Source organism: Varanus komodoensis, unplaced genomic scaffold (genome assembly GCF_004798865.1).
Source record: "Varanus komodoensis strain SLA01 unplaced genomic scaffold, ASM479886v1 scaffold14_1, whole genome shotgun sequence".
Lineage (NCBI taxonomy): Eukaryota > Metazoa > Chordata > Lepidosauria > Squamata > Varanidae > Varanus > Varanus komodoensis.
The window spans coordinates 12,985,446-12,998,761 of record NW_025335438.1 but is presented as its reverse complement, the minus strand read 5'-3'; the positions used below and the strand labels follow the sequence as shown (position 1 = coordinate 12,998,761).

The following is a 13,316-nucleotide window of genomic DNA, read 5'->3' as shown; positions in this document are numbered from 1 at the left end:
CAACAGCAGCTAAGGAATACTTCAAACCAGGTTGTCATCTCTAGCATTTTAGTCCAGATTAGGGCCTTTGAATCTCAGCAGTGGGAACAGGCAGAATATCGGGGTTTTTTAAATAGTAAAAATGTAAGAAGTATAGTTCTCAAATGGTAAATTGGTCATCTGTAGTCACGCATTATACAGTAACAAAGATAATAGATGGGGTACTAGAATCTTTCAAGATTTCCCTTTTTTCACATTAAGACATTTCATATTAAGGCTTCACATTAAAAGAACTTGCTGTTGTGGGTATCCTTTCTTGCAGTTTGAGTTATTGGAGATGCATTGATAAGATGGCTGAACAGCGGCAACGTGCTTTATCTACATCAGGAGAAGCACTCTACAAACTTCTGGGTCTTGAGAAGGGGGCATCTCATGAAGAAATAAAGAAATGTTACAGGTAGTTATGGAACTTCTACACTGACATATTTGCTAAGAACATCACCACAGCATTCACCCCTTTGCCTCATACTATTATCAATTGCCTCAAAAACCATCAACAATTTCCACAAATATCTTCCTTTTGACTGCTTTGATCAGCACATACTCCTCCCATATCTGTAGTTTTGCTGCTTGGTGAGTAGAAACTGAGTTTAGCTGGGGCCTTGGGTGAATTCTTTTCCAAGCTCTGATAGCTTCCTGTATTCAAAACTTTTCTAACAACGGAGCGATTCCCCACCAAAGTCCTGGGCCACTGACAACTATCTTAAGGAGATATAGGACAATATCTTAAGGACAATAGAAAATTTCCCAGTCTCTGTGATATTCCTTTTTTGTTGTTCCTCTATATAACTTTATAAAGGTATAAAAAACTAAGTTGCTAATACAAAGCATTATTTCTAATTTCTTCAGATTCATACCATTTAAAATTTATTACTCACCCCCCTTTATTTTGCAACAATATGGAGCAAGCATAGGCACATATAGGGGTACTTCTTTTTGCTGCTTTCCTATAACAGATCCTTCAGAATGCTCTCCCAGCACACCTGCAGGTCACTAATTGTATGAATTGAGGTAGAGGGGCAAAGTCAGTATAAAATATCTCCAGGAAAAGGTAGTGCTGGGTAGCTTTATAACAAATGGGGATTATGTATGATGAATGAGAACTGAAATTGGAGATGAGGGGGAGGAAGGGTGGCTGGGAATAAGAAATGAAAGAAATGCTACTGCCTACCAAGGATATTTTACAAGCATGGAGCAATGGGTGTAGAAGTCCAGCCCATGACACTGATAGCGCATCCCATCATAAGATACTTTGTAGTGCCATTTTGAATGTAATACTTTCAATCTCCCTGTACTGTGTTTTTTTATGAAGAACAAGTAGGAGGAACCATCCAAGGGTACAGAAGGCACCAGATAGCCTTCCAAAAATGAACCTGCCTTTTATAATGCTTCTGCCTCCTGCTTCTACTACATATTGCTGTATCTTTGCTGTTTCTGCAGTGGCTTTGGGAAAATGTAGTGGAATATACCAGAGGTATTCCTTGCTGGTCACCACAGCTACATTTATGTTTGCCACTGGTGACCATATCTGTGAACCCCTGCTTGTTTACCTTGGTGGAGTTTTCATATTGGGGGAGGAGGAGTTAACAAAGATTCTCTAATCCCTGAAGAGGAGAGTTGTCATGGAAGAATACAAAGTGAACTGAATTTTATTTTGCATTGTATATGAATAGTGATGATTTACATAGCAATCTATGGTAAAACTGACAGTGGTGTTTTATCCATCTTTATTAGCAATTACAGGTAAAAACAAAGGCTGCTTTTGAATAAAGTGGAAATATCAAAGGGATTCACATTTAATGGGATAGTTGTAAATACTTGCAAGGCAAAATGATGAGTCAGACTCTTGGATTCCATTTAATTGATCCTTTAACTTGTGCTAATTTGTTTCATGAATCTAAAAACTTGCTGTTGAACAAACCAGTTGGCAATGAGGTATAATAATTCAATAATACCTGACTTCTAATTTCCTATAGTTATTAGATAGCATGGTACTTGCCAGAACAAAACTATCTCTGCTATTTAAATGCATAAACATGGTCCTGCTACATGATTCTTCTTTTCCAGTATGATATTGTCTGAACCTAGATAAACAAGCAGGTATGCTGAAAGCTAAAGAAAAAGCAATGGTTTTATTAGAATGACACTACAGAAACACACATGTGTGACAGTATGCAAGACAGCAGGTCTCAAGACACTGTGCCCATCTGACAGCCTGCCAGAAATGTATACATGTCACGAAGTATAAGAGAAAAGCAGAGTTAAGCATACAGTAATTTTCCAAGTTACTCACTCTGCATTGTTTTTAATAAGCAAACAAAAAACCTTGCCATGGACAGCAACATATTACAATAAAGAAACATTTTTTACTTATCTCAAGAGTTGAGGTTACAAGCATACAGGCAAAAGCAAATCTTCCTGTCTCTGTTCTCTTCTGTTACAAAATGCATGCCTTCCTGACATAATGCCTTTCCTTATACTAATTCCTAATGAGATCAACTTATCAGTGAAAGAAAGGGATATCGTTGTTTCCAGCAAAGAATTCTATTCTACTTTGGATTACTATAGATTGCTAGGACATATTTGTGTCAATGGCTACACTCAGGAACCAATGTGTATTTGTTATATGTATATTCCAGTTTTCCTTTGAGGGTGCAAAGTGACACACATGAGCCTCCTCTCTGTTTTATCCTCACAACCACACTGTGAGCTGAAATTAGCTGAGAGTCAGTGATTGACCCAAAGTCACCCAGAGAATTGAATGGGGACTAGAAACCAGGTCTCCTAAGTCCCAGGCTAGCACTCCGACCACTATGCTACACTAGCTCAAGTTTGGCAGGTTGCACTAGCAGGATCAGCCAAGCACAAGTGGCATATACACAGCTCATGTACAATAAGCAATCATTCTCTGGAATGTTAGGCTTACTGATGCATAGAAATATACGTGGCTGTCAGATTCAAATCTCTGTAATAAAAGGCACTGTCTGTCCTCCTCACATAATACATAGCTCAATATGGCTGCCAACAAAAGTTAGTATGGTTTTTCCAGTTGCAATGTATGGCTGTGAAAGCTGGACCATAAGGAAGGCTGAGCGCTGAAGGATTGAGGCCTTTGAATTGTGGTGCTGGCGGAGACTTCTGCGAGTCCCTTGGACAGCAAGGCGATCAAACCAGTAAGTCCTAGAGGAGATCAACCCTGATTGCTCTTTAGAAGGCCAGATAGTGAAGATGAAACTCAAATACTTTGGCCACCTAATGAAAAGGAAGGACTCCCTGGAGAAGAGCCTAATGCTGGGAACAATTGATGGCAAAAGAAGAAGGGGATGGCAGAGAATGAGGTGGCTAGATGGAGTCACTGAAGCAGCCAGTGTGAGTTTAAGTGGACTCCGGGAGATGGTGGAGGACAGGAAGGCCTGGAGGAGTGTTCTCCAGGGGGTTGTGATGGGTCAGATGCGACTTCATGACTAGCAAGCAAGCAAGGATTTTGCCACTCTTTCACAACCAGGAGTTGGTCCTCAGAGGGGTATCACACATCATCAAAACAATTACTCAGTTCTCTTATGCCCAAAAGATCCACACTGTATGGCTCAAGAAACCTTTATTTTATTTATGTATTTTTTTAAAACTTTTTTATGCTGTCACCACATGCCTCGGCATCTTGCCTCATATTTTCGCGGGTCCTTGGCCCAAAGTTTCTGCTGAGCCTACCTGTCATAGGACTCCCCTTGACCTCCTTCTCACCTTGCCAGTTGTGGTCCTGAAGAAGTGAAGGCTGAGGGAACCACTCTCAGGCTTGACTACAGGCTGCAGTGCCATCAAGTACTTCATTTGCCCCATCCAGGTATGGAACACTGGCAGACTCTCTGTACTTTTATGAGATTATGAAATGGCTACTTATTGGGTGTGCAGAATAAAGACAGAACGTTTCTTTGGGGAACGCTTTCCATCCCCTGCACTATTAGGGACAGATGTTCAGAAGCGACTAGAAAAAATAAGGGAAGGAAGGATGAATCTCTTAGTTCATTGGAAGGTATTGTTTATATCTAAATAAGGTCAATCCAGGGCAACTTAGTTTGCTGAATTTTGTTGAAAAATGTCAAGTTTCCAGGTTCATCCATTATTCATTTAAACATGCTGAAGTCATCTATGAGCAACAGTGAACATCACTAGTTATCTGGCTTGCCTTTTTGGACTGTGGGGATACTTGATACTGGTTTTTACATTTGGGGAAAGATGGGATTGGGTGGGTGGCTGTCTCACAAGAACAAGCTGTTGAGTACCAGTCTATCAGTCATCACTATTGCTATTAGAGGTTTCCTTCTAATTACCTGTTACAAGGAGTTTTCAAAGGTAGATTTGCCTTCCAATATCTTTTTCTCACTGCTTATAGTACAACAAATGTAATTAGAAAGATTACTCCATAAAGGCACGGCCTTGAATTCACAAGGGTGTGGACACCCATCTGAGAGGGATGGTTTAATTTGGTGTCCTGCACTTAGCAAGAGGTTGGACCTGATGGCCTTCTTGCCCCTTCCATCTCTACTATTCTATGAATCAGTGCATGCATTTATATTCTAACACCATAAACAGTCTTCTCCCACAAGAGAAAATATAACCTACCTACATAGAAGGGAGTACAAGATGAAAGGGCAGGATGCCAGTCTAAGATCACAGACAAACGGTCAAGGAGCACCTTGATGAGTTTATTGTGTTCAGATCAAGGACCTGATTAGCTCCACCCTAAAGTCATAAAAGAATTGGTGGAAGAACTCTCTGAACCACTATCTATAATCTTCAAGAAATCTTGGAAATCAGGGGAAATACCGGATGACTGGAGAAGAGTTGATGATGTCTCCATCTAGAAGAAAGTGGGGAAAAACAAACTGGGTAACTATAGACTAGTCAGGCTAATATCAATCCCTTTGAAAATACTGGAACAAAATATTAAAAATCTGTCTGCAAGCAACTTGGAAAAAAATGCAGTGATGAACAGAAGCAACATGGATTTCTTAAGAATAAGTCACTTTGTTCATTTTAGAAAGTTCCGTTTGTTTGCTTTGTTTCATTCTTTTTACATATTTGTTTATGTTAAGAAATAAAGATTTCAGATGCAAAAAGAAAAAGCAAAACAAAAAAGAATAAGTCATGCCAGACAAACCTAATCTCATTTTTTGATTGGGTAAGCACCCAAATGGATAGTGGAAATGCCATGGACATAATTTAGCAATACTTTAGCAAAGCATTCAACAAAGTGCCCCATGACATCCTGATAAACAAACTAGCAAAATGTGGGCTTGACAGAACTACTATTAGCAGATCTGTAAAAATAAGTCACAGAGAGTGTTCATCAACAGCACTTTCTCCAGCTGGAGAGAGGTAATAAGTAGGGTGCCTCGGGGTTCATTCCTGGGGCTGGTGCTCCTCAACATTTTTATTAATGATCTAGATGAAGAGGTCTAGGGAACAATAATTAAATTTAGAAATGACACAAAAGTGGGAAGAATAGGTAACACCCTGGAAGACAAAAAGATGACCTAGACAAGCTAGAATGCTGGGTGGAAAGCAACAGAATGAAGTTCCAGAGGAAAAAAAGCCTAGTTCTCCACCTAAGGAAAAAACCTAAAGAAAATTCGTCAATACAAGATGGGAAATACTTGGCTCAACAGCACTGAAAAAGAAAGACCTTGAAGTTGTTGCAGACAACGAGCTAAATATGAACCAGCAATGCAACACAGCTCCAAAAAGGGAAAACACTATTTTAGAATGCATAAATAGAAGTATCACTTGCAGAACAAGAGAGGTACTAGTTCCCCTTTACTCTGCTCTAGTCGGACTTTATCAAGAATATTGTGTTCAGTTCTGGGAACCTAAGTCTTAAAAATATGCAGAAAAACTAGAAAGTGTTCAGAGGAGGGCAACAAAGATGATCCAGCATCTGGAAACTAAGCCTTACAGTAAGAGGCTGAGAGAGCAGGGCATGTTCAGCCTCAAGAAAAGAAGACTGAGAGAGAATATGATAGCACTCTACAAGTACTTCAAAAAGCTGTCGCAAAGAGGAAGGAAAAGACCACTTCTCACTCATCCCTGAGTGCAGGACACAGAAAAACAAATTTTAACTGCAGCAAACCAGATTCAGGATGGACACCAGGAAAAACTTCCTAACTGTCAGAGCAATACAACAGTGGAACCAGTTGCCAAGAGAGGTCATGGGCTTCCCACACTAGAGACATTCAAGGAGAAACTGGACAGTCATCCGAGTGGGATGGTGTGACTCGGCATTCTACACCAATGGCATCCTTTGCCCCTTCCTACCCTACTATTTTATGAATCTTTAACACATGCAGTTCAAGAGTTTATAATTATATATTCTGGCTACTTCTTTATAGATGATTATGTAAATCTCTTTCCAAGATGTGCTGCTCTTTGTTCATGTTAATTTTAATATCTCTTTATACAGAGTCCACCATAATCTGGTCAGAAACTTAGTTTTTGGCCAGGCTTTGGCTTTGTTCCCCTGTTCATTTATCTCATTAAAGCACATTAACTTTATTTGCAATATTTTTTTATTCTCATTTTTTAAAACCAGGGATCTAAAACTAAAATTTGCAGCCTGCATATTTTGTTCAGGCAAGAAACCTGTTTCCAGTGTAATACTATCTAATTACTGCTTGTCCTATCTTTCCTTGTTTGTTTAAGGAAGTTGGCTCTGAAATATCATCCTGACAAGAATCCCAATAACCCAGAGGCTGCAGAAAAATTTAAAGAAATCAACAATGCTCACGCAACACTAAGTGATGTCTCCAAAAGAAACATTTATGACCAGTATGGATCATTAGGGCTGTACATTGCAGAACAATTTGGTGAAGAAAATGTCAATACGTACTTCATGCTTTCTAGTTGGTGGGCAAAGGTAAGCACTTGAATGTAAAAGCAGTGCATCTTCAGTGACACAGAACCATGCATTTGCAGTTTGCTATTGCTACAGCAGCTTTCATAGAACCTGCACAGAAGCTCTGCAGAGTTCTAGGTAAGTCAATCTAGAACAAGTTTCAAGATTAGGAAGAGCGTTGTCGAAATGACTGGCACGTCTCAAGTGCTACAACAAGTATGGCAAAAGTATAATGATGCACGCTTTCAGGAAAGTGCTTATTAAAGGATGTTTCCTTGTCCCTTTCATTTACTAATTAAATATGCTGCATGGCACTTTTATCGCCTCAAGACATTAATTATATCTGAAGCTGAAGCTCCAGGTTAATTTTTATTTTATTTTCAGTAATGACTAAATGAAAATGACTCATTGCTCAATGTGAAAAGTCCTCTTAGTGTGACAACCAGCTAATCAGTTATTGCAGTACAAACTTAGCCCTATTCTGGGCTATATATGGCATGGTGTATGCGTAAGCAATAGTAATGCATAACACAATGTACCCTTATGGCACATCTTGGGTACCTTGTGAAGGTGCTGGGAAAAGGAAGTAGAAGATGTGAGGAGGAATAGGGTGGAAGAACAGTACAGACACAACTGGGAAAAATGGATCTTGTGGTTCTGTTGACATCAGAGGTCTTACTCATTTGGTTTCTTATGTAATCATAAAAATGTGGCATTTGTGGGTGTACATATCACAAACATTAGCATTTCAGTCAGTATGACCAAATGCATTAGGCCTCAGGCATCAAAAATGTGCCAAATTTCACACCTAATGTGTTATTCTCACTGCTATTTCTAGTTACAAAGCCTTTGGGCCAGAAGAAATTGTTAATTCAAATAGAACATAGGCACACAAGACTTGCTGTTTTGCACAGGAGTGAGTTTTATATGAATATTATGTAATTCTCTTATATTTTTCCTTCATGAGCTATCCTCACACTTTGGCTTTATTAGATCAAACTTAAAGTCCAACATCATTAAGCAATTTCACTTTTTTCTCCAGGTGAGTCCGTGTTTCTTTTATAGCTCTGTGACTTGGCAAATATTGAACAATTGCAGCTTTCTACAGCAGAGAGATGTAGCAATGAGAGAGCTGTATTTGTTGAATTTCTGTCTACCATCCAACTATTAAAAGCATAAAACCTTTAAAAAGACATCAATTCTAAATATGAATATAATATAATGAGTTCCAAAACTGTCACTGTGAATAATTTTCCTGCTTAACAGTCTAGTACATTACACAAATGCTCAGGTTTGCTTTATCTGGAAAAGCCTTGCAAAATAAGTCTGTAGAAAGTAACAGCCCATGGGCAGAGTCCTCCCCACCTCTCCATATGCACTTAGACACACTGATAGCCTAAAAGTAAAAAGAACCACACTGCTTCTAAATCGTGAAAACTTCTATTTTTGGTCATCTAAGAAACTGCACTTTGGTGGCATCAGACCTTTTCAGCCGTGATACTTAGGCTTTATTTATTTTTATTGATATCCTGCCTTTTTCCTACAAAGGGCTCAAGGCAGCTTACATCATTCTCCTCCTCCATCTTATCCCCACAACAACAACCCTGTGAGGTAGGCTGGGCTGAGAGTCTGTGACTGGCCCAAAGTCACCCAGTTGGCTCCATGGCTGAGTGGGGACTAGAACCCAGGTTGTCTGAGTCCCAGTCCCATGCTCTTAACCACTACACCACACTGGCTCTCTTTAGAGCTCCTACCTGAGAAAGGCTTACTTAGTGTCTTCTCTTTTGTCCTTTTGACAGATATTGGAAGACCTTCCCTTTTCATCAAGTCCTTTATGACAATTAATTCAATCCTTTCTAGCCAGTGATGCAGTGATTTTTAAAATTTGTAGACATTGTTCATTATATCACTGCTTTTAAGTTAATTTGTTTGCATTTTTAGTGTAATTTTGAGTGTAACATTTGCATCTTAACATTTATCAGTACCTTTGGCCACTTGGGGAGACTTTTTAGCCAAAAGGCCATGGAGAAATAAACTTCAACATAAAAAACAACCTAGCCAGTCATCCATTTACAGGGTCAGTTTAAGTACTGCTAATTTTGTCCTGTTTCAAGGATATTGTAGACCTACTCAGACTGCATCAATTCAGCTAAGTTAGTTTGACTTCATCATGTGAAAAGTGGTAGCAGATATGATGAACCCTCCATTCCCAAGTCTTTGAATACATCCCCCTTCCTCTTTTTTGCTTCCTCCAAGGGTCTGTTTGCATTCTGTGGCCTTTTGACTGGCTGCTACTTTTGCTGCTGCCTCTGCTGCTGTTTCAACTGTTGCTGCGGAAAGTGCAAGCCTAAACCCCCAGTAGAAGAGGAAGAATTCTGCATGTCTCCTGAAGATCTAGAAGAACAAATTAAGACTGACATGGAAAGAGGTACTCATTATTGTGGAGATGCAGATATACTATTTAGCACACACATACTCATACTGTCATTTTCTTAGACACATACCCTGGGGTTTCAGTCTAGTTGTTCAGCTTTGATGGTGTTAATTTGAGAAAGGATGCTACATTGAAAGAAGTGCTAATTGAATGCCTCTCAACCTGCTGCACAGGTTACTTTTAGTGCTCAACAGGTGACTGTTGAGGTAATGTCACTTATTCTCTATGCATCTCTCCTTCCCCATTTTAAATGTATTTCCTTACTTTATTATGAGTAAAGAACCACCATGCTGGACCAAGGGTCAAGCAAGTTCAGCATTCTGTTCACACACTGGCTAACTAGGGTCTTGCTTGTGTACCCAGCAACTGCTATATGGAGGCATACCAGCTCTATATGACACTGATAGTAGTACATAGCCATAATGACTGATAGCCATTCATAGACTTATCCATCACTAATTTGTCTTATCTCCTTTTAAAGTCATCCACACTGGTGGCCATCTTGTGGCAGCATATTTCATTTAACTATGTGCTGTATGAAGAAACACTTCCTTTTCTGTTCTGAATATCCCACCAATTAGCTTCACAAAACAACCATGGGTTCTAGTATTATAGGAGAGGGAGAAAAATGCCTTCCTGTCCATTTGCTCCACACCATTTCAATTGGAACAGGTTGCCTTTGTGACCTTGGTTTTTCTTGCCATCCAGTGTGTCCCCCTTTTCTGTCATAACAGAAACTCCATGGCTTTCATAGTAGGCAGCAGTTCAACAGCTGAAGGGCAAATCCAAACACTCCTGTAACCCCTCAGACAATGCCTAGGGGCTAAAGGATTGCTCCCTAAGGGAAATAATAGTCTTACAATCTAAATTGCCAATTAAAAAGTGCTCTCTCCATAATACCATAAGAGCCAGTCTAAATTACCTAACCACATCATTTCAGAGAAAGCCATTTGCAGGCAGAAGCAGTCAAATGTTCTTTTCTGCCTGCTGCTTGTCTTCTGTTTTAAATGCCCATATGTCACACCTTTGGCATTATTTTGGTGACCATGCAGTTCAGATCACACTTTTACTGAGGCAACATCCAATCTGCCTCTCGTTAATTCTTCCTCATGATTTGGCACTCACAGGGAATACTTTATAAGGGAGTGAGAGCATTTCTGGATTGCTGTTACCCAAACACCATCTCCATGTCTGAACTAAAGACATGCAAAACAATTAAAGATCTAGTCCTCCCTGAAATATATTTTATCATCAAGGGACTTGAATACTTCTCTTACAAGAAAAGACTGAACTTGGCATAATAAAAAGTAAAAAGGAAATTGTGAGGCAACAATTCCCAGAGTAACTGCATATCATACAAATATTATCTGGTGCAGTGTTGCCATTGCTACAATTGTGTTCTAGGGAAAAGCTGTACCTGTTGAATTGCTACATGTCAAGTAGCAGTTAAAGGCACAGACTTTTAAGCAAAAGAAAAGTGGAATCAGGAGAAACTGGACTAGGTGACGGAACTTTTGATTTTGAGATGATAAATTTAGTGTATAGTGAAAACCTATGCAAACTTATTCAAATTTCAGTATATTTACATAAATGTGATAGAAATTATAGTGTTTCTTTTTTCAAAAATCAGATGTGTCAACCCTTCTCTACATCTGAACATGCAATAGCAAATGACTCTGCTTTGAGAAGGGAGGTGCTATTTCACCCAGACCAGCAGTTTTTGAAAGGAAATGAATTTCAACCAACACAAGCTGATGCTAGCTGAAACAATATACTTGATTGAAAATGGTGAACTCTTTGGAGGGTGGTAGGAGATTTTGTCTCTTTACCATAGGATTATTTCCTGGGTGTGAGGCCTGGCCATTGACAATTTGCATCTCTGTTTTGTGCATTTATGCAGAATTTAAATTGCCTAACACTGAAGCTGAGATGAAACAAATGCAACCCAGGTGGCTATTTTAAAAGAAATTCAAGCTTGAGTGTCCTAGATAGTCATGCTCCAATCTCTCAGAATGGGGAAAAGCTACACAAAAGTCAGGGAACCACACAACACTCATCAGTTGATGGAAAGGAGGTGTGACCAGGTGGATGGGGTGGGCCATCTGTGGAGAGTCAGTGTGGTGTACTGGTTAAGAGCACAGGCCTGGGACTCAGGTGATCTGGGTTTTAGTCTGTACTTCTCCATGGAGCCAACTGGGTAACTTTGAGCTGTCACAGGCCTTCGGCCCAACCTACCTCACAGGACTGTTGTTGTGGGGTTAAGAGTGAAAACAACAGGAGGTGAATTATATAAGCCACTTTACTTTCATTGTTAGAAAAAAGCAGGATATAAATCTAATAAATAAATCTGAAGATCCCAAGACTGGATTTGGCCTGAGGTTCCCTACCCTGGTCTACTCTAAATAAGATTAACATAGGATATGATTCTATATCAGCAAATCATTGTCTTAATTCAGTGCAACAATTTAAGCATAAATAAATGTTTTAAGCATTTATTTACCCATAAATAATGGCTCTGTGCTAGACAACTAGCTGTTCCTGAGTGTAGTCAGTTTTGACCAGGAACAATCCCCTGAATAAGGTAACACCTCTGATTCTTGTTTGCTTCTTTGTTTTAGAAGGAGAAGCTCCAATTCTGCTTCAACCAAGCATTGCAACAGAGAAAACCCAGCTTATTGGAGACAGTCATCGCAGCTACCACACAGAGTCATAAACCAGCAACTGCTGAAGTCGCACTGAGAGAGTATGATTAGAGATTGCAGAGCCTGGTTATAACAGCTTCACATAGATCATGTATCATTTTTACACATGACACATGAACTCAGTTAAGACATGCACTGGAATACACTGAAGGGCACCCCTGAGGTCTTTAAGCACTATTTATTTGCACATATGAATGCTGCTAACACAGAATATAAAATGGAGAGCCATTTTTAAATTGAATATGCGTTATCACCAATATTAGTTTTAAATTAACACAAGAGAGATCAGATCTTTTAGTATCATGGATGAAAATGTCCTTAGCCTTCTATATAAGTGCACTTCTATTGTAGTTTAGACAAAAGTGATTCAGATAGTTTCTTCTTTAGTGCTAGCAATGTTAGAAATGACTTGTATTTCTGACTTCTTTTTCCAGCATAGTGCTTGCAACCATATGGGACTTAGCTTGCTTTTTTCCCAATTTAAAATTCTTTCAGAGCTCTGATACTTTAACTTGACATCCTTTTCATAATTAGAAAGTTTAACTATTATTATTCCCTTTAGAGAATATACATATAAAGCAAGAAACAGAGTTAAAACTATATTTTTGCCCATGGACAATTGTTGCATGATTCTATCAGCTCCTTGTAAGAAGGACTAGGCACTAATAAATCTGTTTTGGGGTCTGCCAGGATATTTTTCTAAGTAGCAGTGAATGGTTGCTTCTCAGATAAGATACTTCTGATAGACTGGAAAAGCTTTAAATGAACAGTCAGAACATGAATGTATCTCTGTTCACCAGCTGTGTATCTTTAAGTGCCTGCATAGTCCATTGTAAGATGTCAGAATCCCAGAATCTCAATTTGAGAAGAGGAAATAAAACTCGGGTTCGTGGGAAAGATCAAGCATCCAGACCATCTAGGCTTTATTGTATTACCCACGTTCCCTGCAGGTCCAACTCACGATAATGCATTACTGGGCAGGCAGAGGTGAACTCTGCTGCCAAGCTTCAATACCATTACAGGGCATTTATAGGTGCACAGGTACAGGGCAATTAATGACAGAATGCAGAGATTACAATAAAATTCTGAGGTCATCACATACAGAACAGATAAAGGAATGTCAGTCAATCATACAGAGACAATAAGATTGCAATATTTCTAATAGCAGTGTATTGACATTTTAGTTGAGTAACTTGAACCCATCTCCAGGTCTGCTTAGACATGTAAATTCAAGCTACTGAGAAACTATGCA

General features: G+C 39.2%; 1 protein-coding gene across 1 annotated transcript; it reads left to right on the top strand.

Moving 5' to 3' along the window:
• Nucleotides 1-329: 329 nt before the first annotated feature.
• Nucleotides 330-12,075, top strand: DNAJC5B (DnaJ heat shock protein family (Hsp40) member C5 beta). The gene is made up of 4 exons (XM_044424269.1): nt 330-436; nt 6,736-6,949; nt 9,185-9,356; nt 11,981-12,075. The coding sequence occupies exons 1-4, from the start codon at nt 330-332 to the stop codon at nt 12,073-12,075; spliced, it is 588 nt and encodes a 195-aa protein (XP_044280204.1).
• Nucleotides 12,076-13,316: the final 1,241 nt, after the last annotated feature.

Excerpts from the sequence above, each read along its gene's own strand:
- DNAJC5B (XM_044424269.1), top strand. The coding sequence starts at position 330 with ATGGCTGAACAGCGGCAACGTGCTTTATCTACATCAGGAGAAGCACTC. Across the intron at positions 6,950-9,184 it reads TTTCTAGTTGGTGGGCAAAG|GGTCTGTTTGCATTCTGTGG; the intron begins GTAAGCACTTGA and ends GCTTCCTCCAAG. Across the intron at positions 9,357-11,980 it reads TAAGACTGACATGGAAAGAG|AAGGAGAAGCTCCAATTCTG; the intron begins GTACTCATTATT and ends TCTTTGTTTTAG.